We start from the raw sequence: 21,891 nt of genomic DNA on the forward strand, positions 1-21,891 counted from the left end.
ATCCACAAAAACAAGGCGGAGTCCAGTGGCACCTTAAAGACTAACAGATGTATTTGGGCATAAGCTTTTGTGGGTAAAAAACCCACTACTTCAGATGCATGGAGTGAAAATTACAGATACAGGCATAAATATATATACATGAAGAGAAGGGAGTTACCTTACAAGTGGAGAACCAATGTTGAAGGCCAATTCAGAGAGGGTGGATGTGGTCCACACCCAATAATTGATGAGAAGGTGTCAGTACCAAGAGAGGGGAAATTGCTTTTGTAGTGAGCCAGCCACTCCCAGTCTCTATAGGTCTCTGAAGGCTATGAGCTCCTTGCACCAAATGCACCCACACACCACCTGTCCACAAAGCAGGTAATCATACATGCTGAGCCAATGGAGCATCTTGCAAAGCAAACTCACCATATTTTACAGCTATCCAATTAACCTTCCACCATAGGCGCTGGCTCCGTGGACACTCGAGGTCTGGAGCACCCATGGAAAAAATATAGTGGGTGCTCAACACCCACTGGCAGCCCCATGAGCATTAAACATTATTTACAAATATGCACAGGGCAATCCTTTCATGAAGGCATTTAATTAAAAAGCATTTTGCATATTCTTTTGGAAACTATGTTTGCAAGTTTTCCCAGGACACTGGTAGTTAACCGAAAGGTATTAAAGGTAGCTTAATAGCAGCAAGACTAGAAAGAGTAAAATCTAGTGTTTTGTTTTAAGAAAAAAAGAAAAAAAAAAGGACATTATAAAAACCTAACTTGATCCCTCAGGATGTTGAAAAACACGAAAGATAAACAAAGAGCCCTTTAATTGAATTCTGATAGTCTTAATCCTTAACTGGAAATGTCAGTAGCCACTCACAAACTTGCTAACATCAAGAGTGAAGATAATGAATACTAAATTTGGCAAGCCTGACAGACTTTTTTAAACTTGAAAAACAACTTTGGAAATCCGAGCTTCGCACTGAGAGTTAACATGTCCTACAGTACTATGCTGATGTGAGCCCTACAAATGTTTACAGACATACACATATGCAGATAAATTAATATTACTATGGTGGGTGCATCAGAAATGCCTATATAGAGGCAAAACTTCTTACCAAACCAACAAGGCAAATAGTTACCAATGACGTGAGAAGAGGAAGCACACCATTAAGTGTTTAATTTTTGTAAAATATATCACTAGACAATTGCAAATGCTTGGATACTTATGTTTGAATAAAGGTACAATCCAAAAGCTGGAAATAACATGGCTACTGAAACAGCTGAAGTGCAATTTTACTTCTCAGCACTTTTTTCAAGTACATAAATGAAAGCTAAGTTAAAAAAATCAGTCATCTTAAAATACATTATTTTTCATATTTACAAAACTCCACTGAAGTCTGAGATTCAATTAATAATTTGAAGCAAAGTTTTAAATTTGACTTTCAGTGCATATGTTTTAAGTGTTCCCAGGCTCAAAGAATGCCAAATTCTATTTTATGTCATATTATTTCAAGAGGAGAAAAGCGACAGGAACAATGGTATACACAAAGGGTGGAATCCAGGCCCTAGTGAAGTCAATGGCAAAACTCTCATAAGGATACATATCTGAATGGTGTGAAATAGTCTGAATATAAATTCAAACTTCTAATTGTAAATGGAAGCCTGTGCTACAGAATCATGTTTTTTACGTCCATAGAAATTGTACCATCAGAAAAAGAAGGATCATAGGACAAGACAATAAAAAACAAAAAGAAGTCTTGCAGTTTGAACATCGTATCTTAGTTTGTTTCTTTAGTTACATCTTTAGTGTATACATTCAGATCCTGCATTGTTACTTTGATTTGGGAACACATGCTTATATGCAGTCATAAAATTAATTTATTTTTGTCATTGATTTTCCATGCCAAATTGAACTCAGATATGATATGTGGTTTATAATGTGCTGTTATCTAGTTTTCTATATGGGTTCAACATAACACAAAGCAGGCAAGTAATTTGCCTACAGGTCATATAGTCCATTATCCTATAAGTAGGAAATTACCTCATAACCCAATATAATCCAATAGGGAAGAAATTTGTTCTTGAACCATTAGGAAAAATCATTACAGAATATGCAGATCTATCATATTGTTTTTGAGGCTTAAGTTGAGATGTACACAAACATATGGTAATTACACAGTTTTCAGTTGGCTAATTAAGTCCTTGATGCTTTGCCCAATTTAAGGCCATGATGGCAATTTAACAAGAGCACCGAGGTCTGAATAAAAATGTACATAAGTTGGGGAAATTGCAGATGCCCTCATCTTTTATATAGTTGTGTGCCTATAATCCTCAACATGCCATGGTCCACCTTTGAGTTTTGCTGCTTGGACAAAGATGGCACATTGTATTCTGGGACTGGAGTTTCCACAGGCTGAACCTTCACATTAAAACTGAGGGAAACTCCATTGCTGAATGATGCACTTTGTCCTTGTTGTTCAAGGATATTAAAAATCAGCAGCGGACGACCATATATAAATGTCAGGTACCACCCATTTTCCTTCTGAATCCTTCAATCCATTTGAATGTAACCAAATGATGTCATGACAAAAAAAATAACGATACTTTCAAACTTTGTTTCCTAAACTTCAAAACAATTTTCTTACAAATACAATACATAATCCATAGACTTATGTATTTCTGCTTGTTCCACCACTGCTTACACCATCAAGTCACTTTATCGTTAAGTTCTGATCACAGGTACCCAAGATGAGCACGTCATGCTGGAGGAGTTGGTAATCTCTTTACTATTTCAGTAGCTATCCTTAGATAGGCTTTGGCCTGTAAAAACAAAAACATATCGATCACCTTTTCTTTTCTATATGAAAGCATAAGAAATATAAAAACTTCTGTTCATTCTATGTTCTTGCACACACATTCAGAGAAGTATTTCAATTTCAATGTTGCCTTTTTGTTGTTAAGTTTTAATTATTATTATTTTATTTCAAGTGTTAGTAAGTATCAAGGAAAAATCAACTCCAAATATGGTCAGTTATTTGTTAAATTCCAGTCCAAAACTCAGCGGAGCAATCTGCCCTGTCCAGCAGGCAGTGTTTGTGTTCTTCCAGGAAAAACTTTGTGTATTGTGAAGGACCCTTTCGTTCCCGACAGAAAATGTTATTCCTCAAGTTCCTCCGTCCTGCCAAGTTGGTTGAGGTGCTGCATACACAATTTCAAACTTCAGACAAAAAACAAATAAAATACTAAAAAGCCAAGTGAATTACATCATTACACACTGGGGTGCACTAAGGAGAATATTACATAGAGTCAACAGGGATTAAAAATTAAAATACTTTTTAAAAGACCATTTTTCCAAGAGATTCATGTGGATGTCCAAAGGGACCAAATTCCAAGTGATTAAAGACCACCCCAGTAACGGTCAATCACACACCAACCTATGGTGAGATGGTGGAGTCCCTAACAAGGTAGATGCTGTCAGAACATGGACACTCACCAAAATAACATTCAAGGAGACAGTCTTATTATATATACCAAGGTCCTTTTCCATTAACAACTTTAAAAGCCAACAAAGCCAGGTTCATTATCAAACTGATCATAGATTCATAGACTAAGTCCAGAAAGGACCAGTACTCTGACATAGCACAGACCACTGAGTTGGACCCAGTAATCCCTGTATAAAGCTCAATAACTGGTGTCTGAACTACAGCATATCTTTTAGAAAGGCATTCAGTCTTGGTTTAAAGATTTCAAACAATGGAGAGCCTACCAGAGGCCTTGGTAAATTATTCCAGTGATTTTACCTTCACTGTTAAACCCCCAACATGCTTCCCGTACCTGCAGGCTACTCTCATTCCTCCATCCTTCTTTCTGCCATTCCCAGCCCCACTGCTTTACCACTGTGATATCAGGTGCAATTCTTGTTACCTAAGTGTTCACATACCCATAGAACTGGCCCTCAAGTTTTGGGTACATAAGGAATGCGGGATCAAGGCCTTTATAAATAGTACACAATGCACGTATAATATAATCACAATTGACCAAATGAAGGGCCCCAGTGCTACAAAGACAAAGGCAAATGATTAACTTTATTCATGTGAGCAATCCCACTGAAGTCAATAGGACTACTCACTTACCTAAGTCTTTGCATGGTCAGCCTCAAGTGCAGTGGCAGTATGCTGACACTGCTAAGACTTGTTTAAAATAATTGTTTACCAGGATGAACAACAATATTTCCTATTCTGCAGTTCAGCTTGGAGGCAGTTTTTTTTCTTTTGAAAGCAATTTAGAACATTAATACTGCCTATGAGAGAGGTCCAAAAATGCAATTCTAATAATGTAATTATAGTTAGCATTTTTTCAGAAGACTAGCATTAATGTCTCTCTCATATTTCCTCTATATGCCCATTCTATAATGATAGTTTCTGTGGGTACTGTATAATGTAACTAAATGAAACAGTAGCAGACTTCTCTACAACCATTAATCTACCAATCTGTGCACTTATAAAGCAGTGCAAAATCAAGGTGACAAATAGTTAACTGAAGAAACTCTCCAAGAGATTCTGAAGAATTTAGTTCTGTTTAATCATTCCTACCAGATAGGAAATAAGTCTTGTGCTAGGAGTTACTTAACATTCTTCAACACATTTGTAGAATACAATTCTACACCAGTGGGATAAGCTTGTCTTATTTGCACAGTTATGTTGTTTTGGAAAAGGCAAGCTATTTTTTAAAACAGAATCCCAAATTATTAGATACAATTCTGTTTACCGTTAAGTACTATACATGCTTCAAAAATTCTTATTTTACTGTATAAAGTGTTAAGCTCTTTAATAAGAGAATGATTTAGGGTAATTTCATTATCAGCAAAACCAGCCACCACAACTCACTTTTATAGTCCTCAAAATAGAGTACAGAAGAAAAGTATGGAGACAGCACAGTTATGATGCATTAGTTTGCATATAATTATGATGTAACCCCACAAAAAAATGTTTTAAGAAATAATTTTCCACAATGTAGTTACAAGCAAGTCTGACATCACCGAGTGAAACAGAATGAAATGAAAATGTATAAAAAACTTCTATTCACAATTCACTAGGAAGTACAAACAGGAGGTATGTCTTGGAGTTAGTTCTTTAAGTTAGACTTAAGCCATCAGAATTATAAAGTCCCATTCCTATACCACAACAGTCAAGCCTTCACTTTTCAATAAAATTCCCATCAAAGATGAGGTGCAATCCTGCTCCCCCTTACCCACAATATGCATATAAAACCCGATGCACTGCAAAACGATGTTTCTACTTCCACAGCAGGAGGAGTGAGGAGACAGGCCACGGCGTCTCAATAGAGGTAGACTATACATCCCTTTGCAGGCTGTGGTGACCAAAATTTCAAGGCCTTGAAACCCAATTCATTTTTGAAACTGGGTTTTTCAGACCCTGGTCAAGGTAAAAAAGGAAAAGATCTTCCCACACTCGGGATTTTCACTGGCCATTTTTTTAAAAAGCAAAAACAAAAACAGCTACCCAGCTAGTTTATGCAACCAAGAATGTGTCCAAGAGCAGGGATTTTTCTAGAGAGCATTTTCCTCTTTTTCCACAAGGAGGGGGTGGCTCATAGAGGCAGCTATCTTTGACTTGTCTGAACACAACGTTCTGATGTGGAGAAGTGCCTAATCCAGGGGTGGGCAAACTTTTTGGCCTGAGGGCCACATCGGGGAATAAAATTGCAAGGAAGGCCATGAATGCTCAGAAAATTGGGGTTGGGGTGCAGGAGGAGGTGAGGGCTCTGGGGTGTGGCTAGGGATGAGGAGCTTGGGGTGTAGGAGGGTGCTCTGGGCTGGGACCGAGAGGTTCAGAGGGTGGGAGGGGGATCAGGGCTGGGGCAGGAGTGTGGGAAGGGTGCAGGTTCTGGCTGGGGGTGCAGGCTCTGGGGTGGGACTGGGGATGAGGGGTTGGGGGTGCAGGAGGGTGCTCCAGGCTGGGATTAAGGGGTTTGGAGAGCGGGAGGGGGATCAGGGCTGGGGCATGGGGAGAGCCGCGTGGTGTGGCCCCGACCCATTGCCCTGGCTGGAGTGCCAGAGCGGGGCCGAGCCGCATGGTATGGCTCGTGGGTCAGCCTAAAATGGCTTGCAGGCCGGATCTGGCCCGCGGGCCATAGTTTGCCCACCCCTGGCCTAATCCAACCATCCGGCCCAACCATATTTCTGTGCAGCCTCTACACTTATTATGTGCAGCTGTGGTCTTCCCTCTGCTAAGGGAGAGTATATCAATCCTCTCCCTGCTAACCATGTGAATGAGACTGTGAAGAGAAGACATTTTTCAATTACCTATATACGAGTAATAGGAGTCTGGGAAACAAGCAAGAAGAACTGGGAATTCTTACTGATGAGAAGAAATTTGATATATCTGGCATTACTGAAATTCGGTGTGATGACTTGTGTGATTGGAATGTTAAAAATCACAGGTTATAACTGTTCAGGAAGGACAGAGTAAGCAAGAAAGGTGTGTGTGCAGGGGCGGGGGGAGAGGTTGGCACTCTACATTAACACCATTACCTGTTTTAGAGTTACTGATAACTCAGAGCCACAGGATTGTTAATGCATACAGATCAATGTGCAAACTAATAAAGCCCAAGAGGGTGTATGGTTGGAGGCCTGTTACCGACCACTGAATCAAATCCGAGAACAGGATGAGTTAGTCCTTAAACACATGTCTGCAACATGTAGAAAATAAAATTGTATTGTGATGAAAGTCTTCAGTTTAGGAGCCAAATGGTAGAGGTCTCGGAGTTTCTAAAAATGATATGCTAATTTTCTAACACAAAAGATACTGCACCCAACACAAGATAATTCTATTTTGGGCCTTATTATGATGCATAAAGATGAATTAATCACCGAACTGGAAGCTGGTGGTTGCCTTGGGACCAGACATCATAATCTGATACATTAAATATTGGCAAAACGGGGGCAGTCCCAACTAGTAGTAGATTTATTTGGTGCTTCAAAAGGGGTTAATTTCTGAAAGCTAATAAAAATTATGAGTGAAAATGCGTGGGAGCACAAATTTAGACAGAAAAGTGATGAAAACTTTGAGTTCGTTAAGAAGACATTAGATGGCCAAACAGTCATGATTCCACATTCAAGAAAACTTTGGCCAAAAGCCCATCCTGATATAGTGGTTAAGTGAAGGCAGCAATTAGAAATAAAAAAGCAATACCTAACAAATGGAAAATGGGAGAAATAAATAGGAACTGATATAAATCAGAAGCTATGAAGTGCAGTATACTGATAAGGGAAGCTAAAGGCATGACGGAAAAGTCCATGGCTGATGGCACCAGGGACAACAGAGAGCTTTTTCCATATAACAACAATAACAACAACAGAAATCTTAGCAATGGTGCAGACCCATTCCTAAATGGAGATGGTAAAAATGATAATAATTATGCTGAAAAGACAGGAGCATTCAATAAATATTTCATTTTTGTATCTGAAAGAAGAAGGATGATGTACTCATATCAGATGAAGATAATGAAATACTTTCCAGTCCATAGTAACTGAGGAGGATGTTTGAAGTATTTAGCTACCAGCTTCTAACAATTATAGGTCTGTCAGTCTGACATTGACCCTGGGCAAGATAATAAAGAAATTGATATGGGACTCAATTAGGGCTGTCAAGTAATTAAAAAAATTAATCATGAGTAAATGCGTGATTAAAAAAAAGTAATCGCAATGTTAAACAATAATAGAATAGCATTTATTTAAATATTTTTGGATGTTTTCTATGTTTTCAAATATATTGATTTCAATTACAACACAGAATACAGTGTACAGTGCTCACTTTATATTTATTTTTTATTACAAATATTTGCACTGTAAAAAAGAAATAGTATTTTTCAATTCACCTAATACAAGTACTGTAGTACAATCTCTTTATCATGAAAGTTGAACATACAAAAGTAGAATTATGTAAAAAAAACCCTGCATTCAAAAATAAAAATGTAAAACTTTACAGCCTACAAGTCCACTCAGTCCTACTTCTTTTTCAGTCAATTGCTCAGACAAATAAGTTTGTTTACATTTGCAGAAGATAATACCTTACAAAAAGGCTACATCTATTACGTCTTCACAGTTACCTTTATCAACCAAGCCTGTAAGCTCATCAAAACAAGATAGTTTGACAGAGTCTGTTTTCCATAAATCCATGTTACTGGCATTCATTCTATTATCCACCTTTAATTCTTTATTAATTGAGCTGTCTATTAATCGCAGTTAATTAATGTGATTAACTCTGTCAATGTTATGTTAACCACATAACATTCTGATTAAAAAATCGGCACTATACAATATCCACAGAACATACACTGAATGGATTAAGAACCGGCTAACAGATCTTAAAAATTACACCAGATAAAACGCAACCTGATATAACAAGAATTCAGATATAATGCGGTAAAGCAGCGGGGAGCCCTGGGCCCTTTAAAGCACCACCTGAGCCCCGCTGCTTTACTGCGTTATATCTGAATTTGTGTGGCGCCCAGGGCCCTTTCAATCACTGCCCGAGCTCCGCTGCCAGAGCTCCGGCAGTGATTTAAAAGGCTCAGGGATCCCTGTAGTGGCTGGAGCACTGGGCCCTTTAAATTACCGGTAGGGAAGCCGGTCCAGTCCAGCACGGCGTACCAGTACGCCGTACTGGACCAAACCCAATATAACGTGGTCTCGCCTATAAGGCGGTGAGATTTTTTGGCTCCCGAGGACCGCATTATATCGGGGTAGAGGTGTAGTTGTCAGTGGGGAATCAGTATTGAATGGAGGTGTTTCTAGTGGAGTCCCATAGGATTGGTACTATTCAACATTTTCATCAATGATCTGGAAGTAAATATAAATTACTGCTGATAAAATTTGTGGATGACAGATTGGAAGTGTGGTAAATAATGATGAGGACATGGCAGCTATGTAGTGTGATCTAGATCAGGGGTCCCCAACCTTTTCAGGACCAGGGACCGGTCATGCCTGCGGAGGGAGCGCTCGTCCCGCGGACCTCCTGCAGGCATGACTGCGGAGGGATCGCTCGTCCCGCGGCTCGGGTAGACCTCCCGCAGGCGTGCCTGCGGGAGGTCCACTGGGTCGGTTCGCGGCCCGGTTTGTAAGAGGCCGCGGACCGGTACCGGGCCGTGAACCGGGGGTTGGGGACCCCTGATCTAGATCACTTGGTAAATGGGGCCCATTCAAACAAAACACAGCCAAATGCAAATTTATATATCTAGGAACCAGGAATGCAGGCCATACACTCAGAATGGTAGACTGTATATTGAAAAGCAGCGACTCTGAAAAGTATTTAGGGGTCATAATGAATAAGCTACTCGACATGAGCTTCCAGTGTGATGCTGTGCCAAAAAGGGTTAATGTGATGCTTAGATGTATAAACAAGAGAGAAGTGAGTAAGAGCAGGCAGGTGATTTTATCTCTGCATACGCCACTGGTGAAACTGACACTGGAATACTGCATCCAGTTCTGGGCTCTGTATTTTAAAAAGGATGCTGGAAAACTGGAGAGGGCAAAGAGAAGGGCCACAACAATGATTCGAAGGCTAAAGAAAATGGATTACAGTGACAGGCTCAACTGGTTTAGTTTTTGAGAGACTTAAAGAGATTAAATTGTTCAACTCAAAAAGCAGCATGAGAGGTGACTTGATTACAGTTTATAAGTATCTTCATAGGGAGAAAATACCAGGTACTGAAGGGCTCTTTAATCTAGCAGAGAAGGGCACAACAAGAACAAGTGGTTGGAAGCGGACACCAGACAAATTCAAATTACAAATCAAGCCCAAGTTCTGCACAGTGAGAGGGATTAAGCACTGGGAAAAACTACCAATGGAAGCAGTCTATTCTGTATCCCTTGATGTCTTCAAATCAAGCCTGCATGCCGCCTTTCTGAAAGATATGCTTTAGCCAAACACAAATTATCCTTAAGTCAAACAAAAGGTATTGGACTCAATTACCGTGGTAAGTGGGTAAAATGTAATGTCCTGTGATATAAAGAAGGTCAGACTAGATGACCTAATGGTTCCTTCTGACCCTAAACTACACAAATCTATGACTCAAAGGACAGGGTATGTACATTTTATCACTGAGAATAATGTGTGATGTGTGTAAAAAGGCACTAGGCTTTGAGGTGTCTGTACACATCCCAGTGTGCCTTTGGCCCCTTTAAAAACTGGTAGCGATAGACACATGGCACATGACTTGGAATAAGCATGTGACCTACAGGAAGCCAGACATAAGGCTTCCTGCCTCTTACAGATGGGAGAGGCAGCAGATGGGAGAGATTCAAGATTAAGGAAGCTCCAGTGTGGAACTCTTCATAGCAGTCAGGCTATCAGGAGAAGTATGTGCCCTCCCCACTTCCCACCTGTGCAAAGCAGGAAAGGTCTGGTACGTAGTGTTTTGTTTTATTTTGAGCTTTTTTCCATCTTCAGTTTATTAATACAGCAACCCTGAGGAAAGGGATGTGGATCTAAACTCTTAACATTTTGGCTTTATTTGAGCTGCCTCAGCTGATGCAATCTGCCCACTGATTTACACAGTGGCCAGAGAGTTGCGTAGAACACAGATCCATAGCTCATAACCCTGCCTAGGGATAGCACGGAACACTACACTTCCCCATCCCTAGATGTAGCAGCCATTGCTTGGCCATGTGTCCAGGTCTTATGAGAAGATAACCCTTCACCATACACACAACTTAGTTCCTGTGGACTGAACCAGGATTTGGGCAGTAAACATCAATATACACATCCCAATGAATGGAACATAAAACTGTAGGTCACTTTTTAACAACACATTTCAGTTTTAAAAGATTTCAGAAATGCAATATTAAAATTTTCTACCTCAAGGTTAGAGAACAGTTTAATTAGGTGATTTGACCCAGACTTGTTTCCTCCAAAGCGATTAAAAAGTGAAATCTTTACCTTGGTGAGAAATTCAGTTGTTTATTCAAAGCTAATAAAATGGCAGTAACACAAACAACATATGTGAAAGATCTAAACAGGATCTCAAATTATCAATGCTCCTTTCATTACACAAACTCAACTCTACATATATTGAACTTCTTCTCCTATTCATGATCTTTTTAATGTGCCATCTGTAGACTTGAATAATACTGCTGAGTTCAGTTGTTTATTCTCTCATTACTAAGCAACAGAAGATGGCTTGCAACCAAAATAGAAATTTTTTTTTTCTTTTTGGGTGGAAAGGGCCTGGAGAGATGAAGAGGACTTTGAGTTCGTATCCATACTCGCAGCCACTTTCCTATTCATACAAAATGATTCATCTTTAGAGATTATAGTTTTTCCTTTGTTATTTGGAGGCTCTCCAATAGGAATTAGTTTATAGTCCATCTTTCTGGAAGCAAGCACTTCATCTGTGGAAATTTAAAAAAAAATAGACAATTTCAAATTTATCAATAACTTACTGGACAGTTATCTGGAGGTCAAAAACTCCCTCCTGTTGCTTTGTGGGGCTGAGGGGAGCAGAAGAGCACAAAAAGGGGCAGAAACGCTTTGAAAACAGAAAGAGGGTGTGCGTAAGTAGAGCCTAATTAGCACAGTCCCTTCTTCACCAATGCTACACGGACTGGGCTCTGTGGGTATTTATTTAAAGGGAGGGCAGAGGTATATTGCAAGGAAGAAGTGTTGAGGAGTTGTCACTCTACCTCTACACACACACACACCCCTCGAAAACTGGCATAAAATACTGCCAAACAAAAAAAAGTGGAATTCCACGGTTTGCTGGCCAAGCCAAAAAAATCAGTTATATGCCCAGCTCTAAAGGTGACTCAATATAGCAGATGACGCCAATCTACAATGCACCAAAGACACTGCATAATTCACCACCTGAAACTCAGGGATGGACTAAATATACAGAAGGCTTCCTTAATGCTAATCTGCAAACTCAACAAAACTAGCCTTGTAAACCCTTAATGTCCTTGGGGCAATGGAATTTTCCACCAATCCTAAATCTGTCAGGAGCCATGGTTCCACAAACTGTGAGGCATCACCTGTGGGTCTTGGCTGGCTAACAGCACTAGGTTCTGTAATCCGTCAACCTGAAACTGAGACAGAGCATGGACAATCCCATTATCGACACCAGAAACGTACTACACAGAAAATATGTTAAATAAATGGCAGTGCAATACATATGCCCTTACCAGCCACATTACTTCATTGACTCTGAATTAATGTGAACCTCTGCCTGTTTGTCACACCAAAACCAAAACCATTTATTTCTAAATTCCTCAACTCAAATAGTGACAGCCACCAATATCAGAAAAAAAAACTTAACAAAAGTAATCTCATATTATACTATGCTCTGCCCACTCCTAAGGCCACCTCTATGCACACCAATTCCCTTGGTAATGAACTCCAAAAACAATTTTCCGAGAGGTGTCAGACAGTTCCCATTAACTCTGATCCTAGCATCCAATTGGATCACTTAACTGATAACCCATTAAACTGCTATAAGAAATGCTTCCCCTAATCCAAATCTGACCTTCCTTCTTTTGGTCATCCTGACAAAGCGATGAGGCTTCTTGGCTCCAGAAGTGACAGCCACCACATGGGCACAAAAGACCCTAGCCAAGGCCCCTGCCTTACATGCAAAATTTAAATACCACAATAGTTATTTATACCTGTTTTAGAGGGGCTTTCGTAGAACGTTTGATTGTCCTTATCAACACCTCTACATTACCTAAGCTGTCTCTGGGTATCCATGATACACCCTGTCTTGAATCCAATTCAGTTCTCGAGTATGTTAACTATGCTGGGCCTTCTGCCTTTTCTGAAGACAGTGGGACCCCAAGCACTCTGTCATCTCCAGAAATGCTCTCAACAGGCAGCTGTGCTCTACTGATCATATTTCCTGCCAAGAGGAAGTAATTGAAATAGTGAACTGCCTCACGTGCAAGCTCGTTTTCCTCACATCTGACCATTCTAATGTTACGCTAAACCTTTCAAAGGCTGAACATGGTGTGGAGCATTGGCATGGCTGTGTCAAAACAGTAATATTCCTCAAACTGAGGACTGAACAAGTTACTATTTTTGCAATGAACAGGGAGTAATGTTGCATTTTGCAACCTGTGTCCTTATGCCACATTCCTTAACCATGGCTACTGCTGCACCAAATAAGGACTATGAAAGTGAACATAATTGAGAATCAATACTGTCTTTAAGGGAAGCTTTGAAGGTAAAATAAATGGTTGATAATCCTGTATCATCCATTAGCTTTTTTAGGCACCACACCCAGGAGGAGAGCTGTAGATCTCCACTGGTAATTTCAAAAAAGGAACAACTATTCTTTCTACCTGATGTTTTCCCAAACTATTTGTTCTAGTTCTTTAATAGATTATAGATTTTCAGGCCACACATGCAACCTTTCCCCCTCATATGTAGGCTTGGCAGAATTTGATTTTTATTTTTTATAATTTTGATGGATAATATTGATATTTATTTTTAAGAAGTTTTTTTTCCAATTCTTATCTATTTAAATTTTCAAAGTTGTGGGAAATTACGGGGGGGAGGGAGAAGGGGGAGAGAGAGGGCCAGACAAAGAGGGGTAAACAATAATTGTTTAATGACAGTAAATGTTGAGATTCAAAAAGTTGAAGCTTTAAAACACAAACTCTCAACATCATATATCAAAATATACAAAGTAAATATCCTTAAATCAAACTCTAATATGTTCCCAAGCAGCATTTTTCTCACTTTGTCTATCTGTAAATGTCAATTTTTGATAGAAATACTTCTTAATCGGTTTGTGTGTGTACTGTGTAATAGACATTTACGAACATTTATTGATAAAAAACTAATCCTTCCAAGTCTACTCACATGGGATCTGAAACCCTACCAGATGTCCCTTACATATATATGCCCCATCTGTCTTGTTAGGAATAATCCCATAGTAGGGTCCTTAGCACCTCTAATTTAACTGGAGATTGGTCTGAAAGGGATTGAGGGTAGTGACAGCAACCACCTAATCAGCTTGCCGAACTTGTCTTACCCATCCAATACACCAGGGTCGCTGTCTTTTTCTAAGCATGGAGCTGGGGAGTTGGTAAATGGCCTTCTTTAGGGTAGCTCCCCTGAAGGCTTCTAGGAGCCTTCTTTAGGAGCTAGAGAGCCCTCCCTCCTGTCTGCTCTCTCCCAGAACTGCCTACCAACTTTGGAGAACTTCCTCTTTTTAAGATCTTATTCCATCCTTAATGTGATTGGCAGGGCTGAAGGGGCAGTGCCAGCCTTGCCCACAGCCTCTCTTTAACCCCTTCATCACTGATGTGGGGATTATGTACCTTTTATTGTAGTCTTAACAGAATCTAAAAGGTGACAGTTAAACTCAGCACATGGGTTTCTGAGGACTCAGTCATTCTCCCTATAGCTCACTGTTTTATTCAGCTATGTATTATTTCAGCCCTATAACTCTATTTCATTTATAAATGTTCACTAAGGAAAGCGGAACAGATTTTTTTAATATTTCCAAATTTAAGGACAAGAGTGAAGCTAATTTCAACAGTGCAATGCATATTGTCCTCTATCTGAAAAAAATAAGTGGTTTTTCATGCATGAACAGCCACAATTTTAGTTTATTTGAGAAACATGAAGATGGATGTCATATATTAAAGATTAGAATCTGACCTCATAGAACCTCTCTAACCATCATTTATGTGCTGTGAATTTTACATTTTTTAAAGTAAGAAATAAGAGAGACACATTAAAATTCTCTCTCATTAAATGAGAAGGGCGTGGGACAGGCAATTTTAAATTGTACAGAGATTAGTGACTTTTTACTTTTTCTTTGTGAAGGGAAGTGATTATCTGAAAGACAATGAGAGAGTAAAAAAAGTTTTCTTTACTGAGGCACAGTATGTGTTAAAAATCTACTTATTTCATATTTAACTCAATATCGACAATGGAGTTTACCTATATCCCCCTGATTTCACCCTAATGCCATTACCAGTACAAGGATGGGCAGGAGTGAGACATCAGATTAGAAACAAACTCACATGGCAGACCTACAGAATTGTACTGTATTTCTCTTTTGATAGGAAAGTAGTGCTTGTAAAAGGTGCCAGCCTGATGAATGGAGACTGAAGACTCTTCATCTATCCAGAGAACAGATATACCAGAATATCACACAATCATTTCACAGATCAATAGTGATCTGTGATCAATAGTGGTACAGGCCTTATCCCAGACTAGTGAATGTGTCGCATTCTATTAGTAGTCTCATAAGGTACTTTGTTCCAACCTCTTTCTTAAAACAAAATTAACAATGTTTAGGTTTTGCTACTACTCTCCAGAATGTTGGTCACTGTATAAAAATAGAGCCCTGTTGTGATAGGCATTGTACAAATGAGGTAGTAGACAGTCCCTGCTTTGAAGAGCTTAGAATCCAAACAGAGGAGACAGGCACAGGATAGAGAAAGATGTACAAGGCAGAAAAGTACTGTACTGTCAACAAGTATGACAATATCTTATGCACAAAACTACTTTTCTGGAAAGATAAGTCTGTTTTATTCCCACTTTCTTTGGCAATAAAATGCTATGGTGAATTCACAGAAAAATCCCATTTCCTATTGCCTACAAATTCCTCCACTTCCTGCTAACCTGTGCAGGTTCTTGTTACACAGATCTTTTGACAGAACTAACCTTCCCCTTTGATCCTCTCATGGCTCAACTACCAAAGGATCAACAGACAGCTTTAGAAGATCTATGTTATTAGTTAGATCTCATGTGGCCTGACACTGACTCTTCTTCTTCTTGGCATGCAAGCATTTGGACTGAGTCTTTTGCTACAGAGACTATGGTTCATACTACTTAAACAAAAACATGTGCACAAAGAGAAAAAGACAGAAAGGACAACCCACATACCTGTGTACCTCACTTTTTGAGCAAGTACATCGATTAATTCAATTTTCAGGATTTATTTCCTTATGTTAACAAGAAGGTTTGCCTTCTTAAAATAACAGAGACTTTTCCCTTCTTTCTCCCCACTCTCCAGGGTATTTTTGTTTGTTTGTTGTTTTTGTTTGGTTTTTTTTTTAAGTGCATAGCACTAAACTTACCATGTCACTTTGAGGCTGTGAGATGACAATAGGCTGGCCGGCATCACAGGTCTCTCTTATATTAACATGCAATGGAATGTCTCCTGCATTAAAAACACCAAAATGCATTTACATAAAGACTTAATATTTCATAAGTGCATTTCATTAAACTAGCCCTGAAGCTACTTGAAATCATATTCCAGTTCAGGCTATCCTTTGAATTACTTAATCTCTAAAATTAGCATTTAAAATTAAAATTAGCTGCAGCAGAGTTCCACATGTCCTCAATCATTAGTACCAAATACATTTCAAATGTATTCATTTTCTGGAAAAAGAGCAGATTGCTTTGCAGTAATTTGCAATGACAGGAAGTTTGCTTTATTGCTTTCTGGAGAAGCAGAAAAGCTCAAGCTGAGACATTTCTATGGTCTAGACATTTTGGAAGGTACAAAATAAAAACACTTCTTTGAGTGTCAGGATAACATACTATTCAACATATTTCTTACTTCTGTATTTTCAACAGTGTTTTGAGATATTTATCAATATCCAAACTATAGCACATTTTGTTGCCAAACAACAAAATGTACTATAGTCCTTAGCAGGCCATTGATTTAATTAAGTGCTAGCTGTATATTCAACTCATTCTCTTTTACAAGGGCTAACTACTGTGTGTTTTGCTTGTGTAATCAGCAGGGAACTGTTATAAAAGAAAAATGTACTAAAGGAAAAATCATTTATCAACCCATTGGATATTTTCACTTAATTCTGAAATATTTTTCCAGCACTAAATATAGTAAATTTTTAAAGTTCCTATAATTACTATATTACTATATAATTACAGATACTGCCTATGAGATAACATGCAGTTAAAAACTGATCTTCTGCCAGCATTACGTTACAGCATGCTGGAGGCCTGACTACTCTTCACACAGGCCTTGTCTATACTCAGAAGTTTCACTGATTTAACTAACAGTGTGTTTTTAAATCAGTTTAATTAAACTGGTGTAAAACCCTGTGTAGGTACTCTTAGTTTGGCTAGTGTGTTATTTTGCTTTAACTTAAAAATAAATTAACACCAGATTAAGGTAAATGAAAAAAATAGCTAAACTGAAATAAGTGTTCATATATAAACTTGCACTGATTTAACTAAAGCAGTTTCAAAACAGAACTCTAGATAAACAGATGCAAGCATGGGTATTGTCCAGGGCCGGCTCTACCAAGCCAAAAAAAAAAAACCAAAGCCCAGACTGCCAAAGCAAAAAAAAAAAAAAAAAAAAGCTGCCTGGATTGTGCCGCCCCAAGAAGGGATGAAATGCCACCCCTTAGCATGGGCCACCCCAGGCCCGTGCTTCCTCTGCTGGTGCCTGGAGCTGGCCCTGGTATTGTCAAACCCTTGGACATAAGTAACATACAAGCATTGGTCCAAGAAGTATCTGTAGTTGAGCCCCTTTATAACGGTGACCAAAATAAATTTTAAGTTCAACATCATTAGAGGAGGAAAGGCATCGAAATCTTGCACTGAACTTTAGAAGAGGATTTAAAAAAAAAAGTTAAGGATGCTAGTGAAAAAGACCCTACAAGAAAAAAATTAAAATAAAAAAAAGTATGGAGCTGCAGGTATTGACTCCATAATTAAGGTTGAATTGAATTCTGCATGTAAAGATGATATGCAACTTCTGTTATATATGAAGACTACACTCTATCTCCAAAATTGCTCAATACTTATGCTTTTGGCACAGAATGAATTTTCTGAGAATTTAAGTAAATCCATACATTTTTTTTTAGTTAAAAATTGGTCCTTTAAGAAATTTACCATTGCAGGTCAGATCTTTTCTTTGTCCCGAATGTCCTTAGTAATGGAATAATACGGACTCGTCAAAGTCCCACATAGTTAAAATTACGGTTATCTTGCGATTTTGAAGACTATTATTTTTAGGCCACATTTTGAAGACTATTATTTTTAGGATTCAGAGTAATTTTTTGCAGTCGGTCTTCACAACTAAAATTTACTGCTTCAGCAGCAATAGAATTACACAAAGAACTGCCCTTTTTCAAAATGGCTGCCATTTCCTACTGTTCTCAAAAGGATTGAGGGCCACATTTACGAAGGTATTTAGGTGTTTAAAGATGCAGATAGGTGCCCAGGATGATTTACAAAAGCACCTAATGGAGTTAAAGACAGTAGCTAAAGGTATAAAAAGAAACAAATTATTCTGTGAGTACATTAGAAGCAGAAAACCTGCAAGAGAATCAGTGGGTCTGCTGGACCACTATGGGTAAAGCAAGCAATTAAGGAAGATAAGGATATTGCTGAGAAACTAAATGATTTCTTTGCACGATTCTTCACCACAGAGCACACCTGCCTAGGACCTACTCTTTTCTGGTAATAACAATGAAGCGCTATCAGAGAGTGAGGTAACAAAATAGAAGGGCTGGAACAAACTGATAAATAAAAAAGCAACAAATCCATTGAGTCCTGATGGTATATGCCCAAGAGTTCACAATATATCTAAGAATGAAGTTGCTGAGCTCCTAACAAAAACATGCAAACTCTTATTTTTTAAAAAAGTTACTATACCAGAGGATTGAAGGGTAGCAATTGTTGTGTGTTTTAAAAAGGTGATAGAAGTGATCTGGGATATTACAGACAAGTAAGCCTTACTTATATATCTGATACATGTATTGAAAAACAATTAAAATAGAATTATAAGAGATCTAGGAGATCACAAATTTATTAGGGTCTAACCAACATACCTTCTGCATAGGAAAATGTATCTACAAATCTGTTAGAATTAACTGAACGTGTTAATACAGAAATCGATAAAGGGGAACTGGTTGATGTACTTCATAGAACTTTTGAAGGCCCTTAACAAAGCTTCTCACAAGAAGCTACTAGAGAAACTAAGTATTCATGTTGTGTTGGTCAAAGTAATGGATCAGAAACTGGCTAAGACACGGAAAAGAAATAGCCAATGTTTCTCATGATAAAATTTAAATAGTAGAGTGTCACAATGTTCTATACTAGGACCAGTGTTGTTTAACATATTCATCAATGATATAAAAAAGACGGTGAGCAGTGAGGTTGCAAAATTTGCAGATGACACAAAATTATTTGGTTAGTCAAAACTGGAGAAGACTCAGGAACATCAGAGTCTTCCAAGCTCAGTGTCAGGTGCTACCTCTCAGTAGTCAGGCTTAGTGGCTGGACCAGAGGTCAAAGACAGACTTCAAGTCGGGACTGGGCCAAGTGTGGCATTGGAATCGAGATCTGGGGACAGGCCAGAGTCAGAACCAAGATCAGGGTCCACAGTGAAGCCAGAATTAGTACCACAGCTGGAGTCCAGATGGAAGCCAGGGGGTTGAAGCAAGGTGGTCAGAGTCCAGGGACAAGCCAAGTCACAGTCTTAGCCAGAATCCAGATACAGCTCAAAGATCAAAGCCAGGTAGTCAGAGTCCGGGGGTCCAGGGAAGATCAGGAGGCAGAGGTAAGCCTGGAGCGGGTCAGTAACAGGGCTGGAACAAGAGCAGGGTAGGGCAAGAACACGATTGGAACAGGGCTTGGGCAAGGCTGGGGCAGAAACAGGAACAGGGTCAAGAGCAGGCTGGGAGTCTCAAGAGTCTGTGACTCTGTGAGGCAGCACGAGGGTTTCTGGCTGGGTAGTTGCACAGACTGATCTGCAGCTCTGGTGCGGTTGAGGAAATACTTGAGCCTGGGGTATAGGCTGCAGCTACATGCCTGAAGGCTGAGTCACTGCAGGCTCTGTGCAAAGGGTAAATCAGTGCACCTACTGGAGCACTGGGGATGGGTGGGCAGAAGCCTGCCCACATCTAAAGGCCCCTGCTCACAGTCTAAGGGGAGGAGCCACCAGACCCAGGTATCAATGATTATGGGAGACAACCAACAAAATTAAAGGGATGGAAATGGGGGGGTCACAGGTTCAAAATCAGGAATCCAGATGGGGACACCCAGCAGAAGACTTGAGACAGCGTCCTCTGCTCCTCAAAGGCATCCAGGGAGCATGGCCCAGTGGAACTCTGCCAGAGATGTGGCTTGAGGGATGAGCAGAAGTAGGTCTCATTGTCGCAGAGCAACCCCTCATCCAGCTTCCTCCTCATGGGTCCTGAGGAGATCCTGGTAAAAGACCAGCAGCTCAGATTGGTTTTGGGGGACAAGAGCTACTGGTTGTATTGGAGCTCTCAGAGGGGGTGGATGAAAGCATGTGCCAGCGCACTCCACGCCTTACTACCTGGACTGTAAGGAATTCTGCAGGGCCTTGAGGTGGAAGACACAGACCTGACTGCAGACACAGAGCAGGCCCTGTCTCCCTCCTCCAGGGAAGGCTCAGGACACCTGCAGAGACCCAGTGCAGCCCGAGCCAGAAAAACTCCAAAATCTTCTGGAGGCTGACCGGAATGTCTGGGGGCAGGCTCAGGGTGTTGAGCTGGTGCCAGAGGACGGACAGGGCCAGTTGGTTAAGCACTCGTGCCCTCCCTCATAGAGAAAGGCACCAGAGCAGCTTCGGCCACTTCTGCAACCAGTCACCCACCCTGGCCTCGAGATCTACCCAATTCTCTAGTGGGGAGAGACTGGTGGCAGAAAGGTGAACGCTAAGACAGAGCAGCAGGCCCACACTCTACCAGATGGCTGGGAGTGCTGTAACAAATCACTTCACTTTGAATCATTTAAATTATATGCTATTATAGTTTGAATGCTCTTTAACCTGCAGTAAGAGATTGGTGTCAGGGATTTTGTGCCTGGTTTAGGATTTTAGGTCATATAGTAGTAGGGATTATTAGTTACTTTACTAAAACGATACTTCGTTTTGGAAAGGAATACTGCCTGTGTCAATTACTTTATCAGAAGGTTACATCTGTGTCTTTTGGTGTTTCCTTAACAACATCGGGAATTTATACCTTGGGAAGAACAGATTAAGGGGGCATTAGCTACGTTATTTGCTGACAGTAGATCTTAAAATGCTTTGAAATGTACATAGATATGATGCAATTAATAACAGCGCAGGTGGGAGGGAGCTCGCTTGCCAGCCATCCCCGGCCTTCAGGCCCAAGCTCTTGACCCAGCTGAAGGAGACTGCCAAGTAGATGGCTTGGCAAGCTTCCACCTGCGCCAGGTCACCAGGGTCCTGGGCCATGAGCAGCACATTGACAACATATGCCAACAGGACTACCCACAAATCTGGCTCTCTAAGCACCAGGAGACAATGTTGGAAGGACAGCTAAGCAAGCAGCCCTGATTTGGCTGCAGGTTTGCCTCACAACAGATGAATGGGCAACATAATGATGGATTCATTCAGTGTTGGTTAATGCACAAATGCACGAATTGGAGAGAATAATTTAAACAGTTAATTGTATCAAGCAAAGACCTGGTATTGGACAAAAATGTTCAATATGGACAAAAATAAAAATGTTAGGATACATAAGGAATAGGATAGAATGGAGAATAATACAGAAATTATTATGATGTTTCCTTATATAAATCAGTACAATCTCATTTGGAATATTGTGTTTAGTTCTTGTCACTCCCTTTCAAAAAGCATTTAGAGAAATAGAAGGATTCCAGAAATGGGGGGCAAGAATAATTAGTGATTGATAATCTCTCATCTGAAGAATGACAAGACTTGGACTATTTCCTTTAATGAGGAGATTAATAAAATGGCGTGATAAAAAACGTACAAAATAATGAATGATACTGAAAAGTTATATTGGGAACTTCAATTCAGCCTCTCTCATAATACAAGAACAAGGGGGACATTCGATGATATTAAAAAGTGGCAAATTCCAAACAGATAAAGGAAACAC

General features: G+C 39.8%; 1 protein-coding gene across 1 annotated transcript in view; it reads right to left on the reverse strand.

The window, feature by feature from the left end:
• Positions 1–214: 214 nt before the first annotated feature.
• The window catches only part of NUBPL (nucleotide binding protein like), a 152,770-nt gene continuing 131,093 nt past the window's right edge, over positions 215–21,891 (reverse strand). The window contains 2 exon segments of the mRNA XM_045016996.1: positions 215–2,807; positions 16,096–16,178. Coding sequence (XP_044872931.1) covers positions 2,745–2,807; positions 16,096–16,178 — 146 coding nt within the window. The 3' untranslated portion in view covers positions 215–2,744.

Source organism: Mauremys mutica, chromosome 4 (genome assembly GCF_020497125.1).
Source record: "Mauremys mutica isolate MM-2020 ecotype Southern chromosome 4, ASM2049712v1, whole genome shotgun sequence".
NCBI lineage: Eukaryota > Metazoa > Chordata > Testudines > Geoemydidae > Mauremys > Mauremys mutica.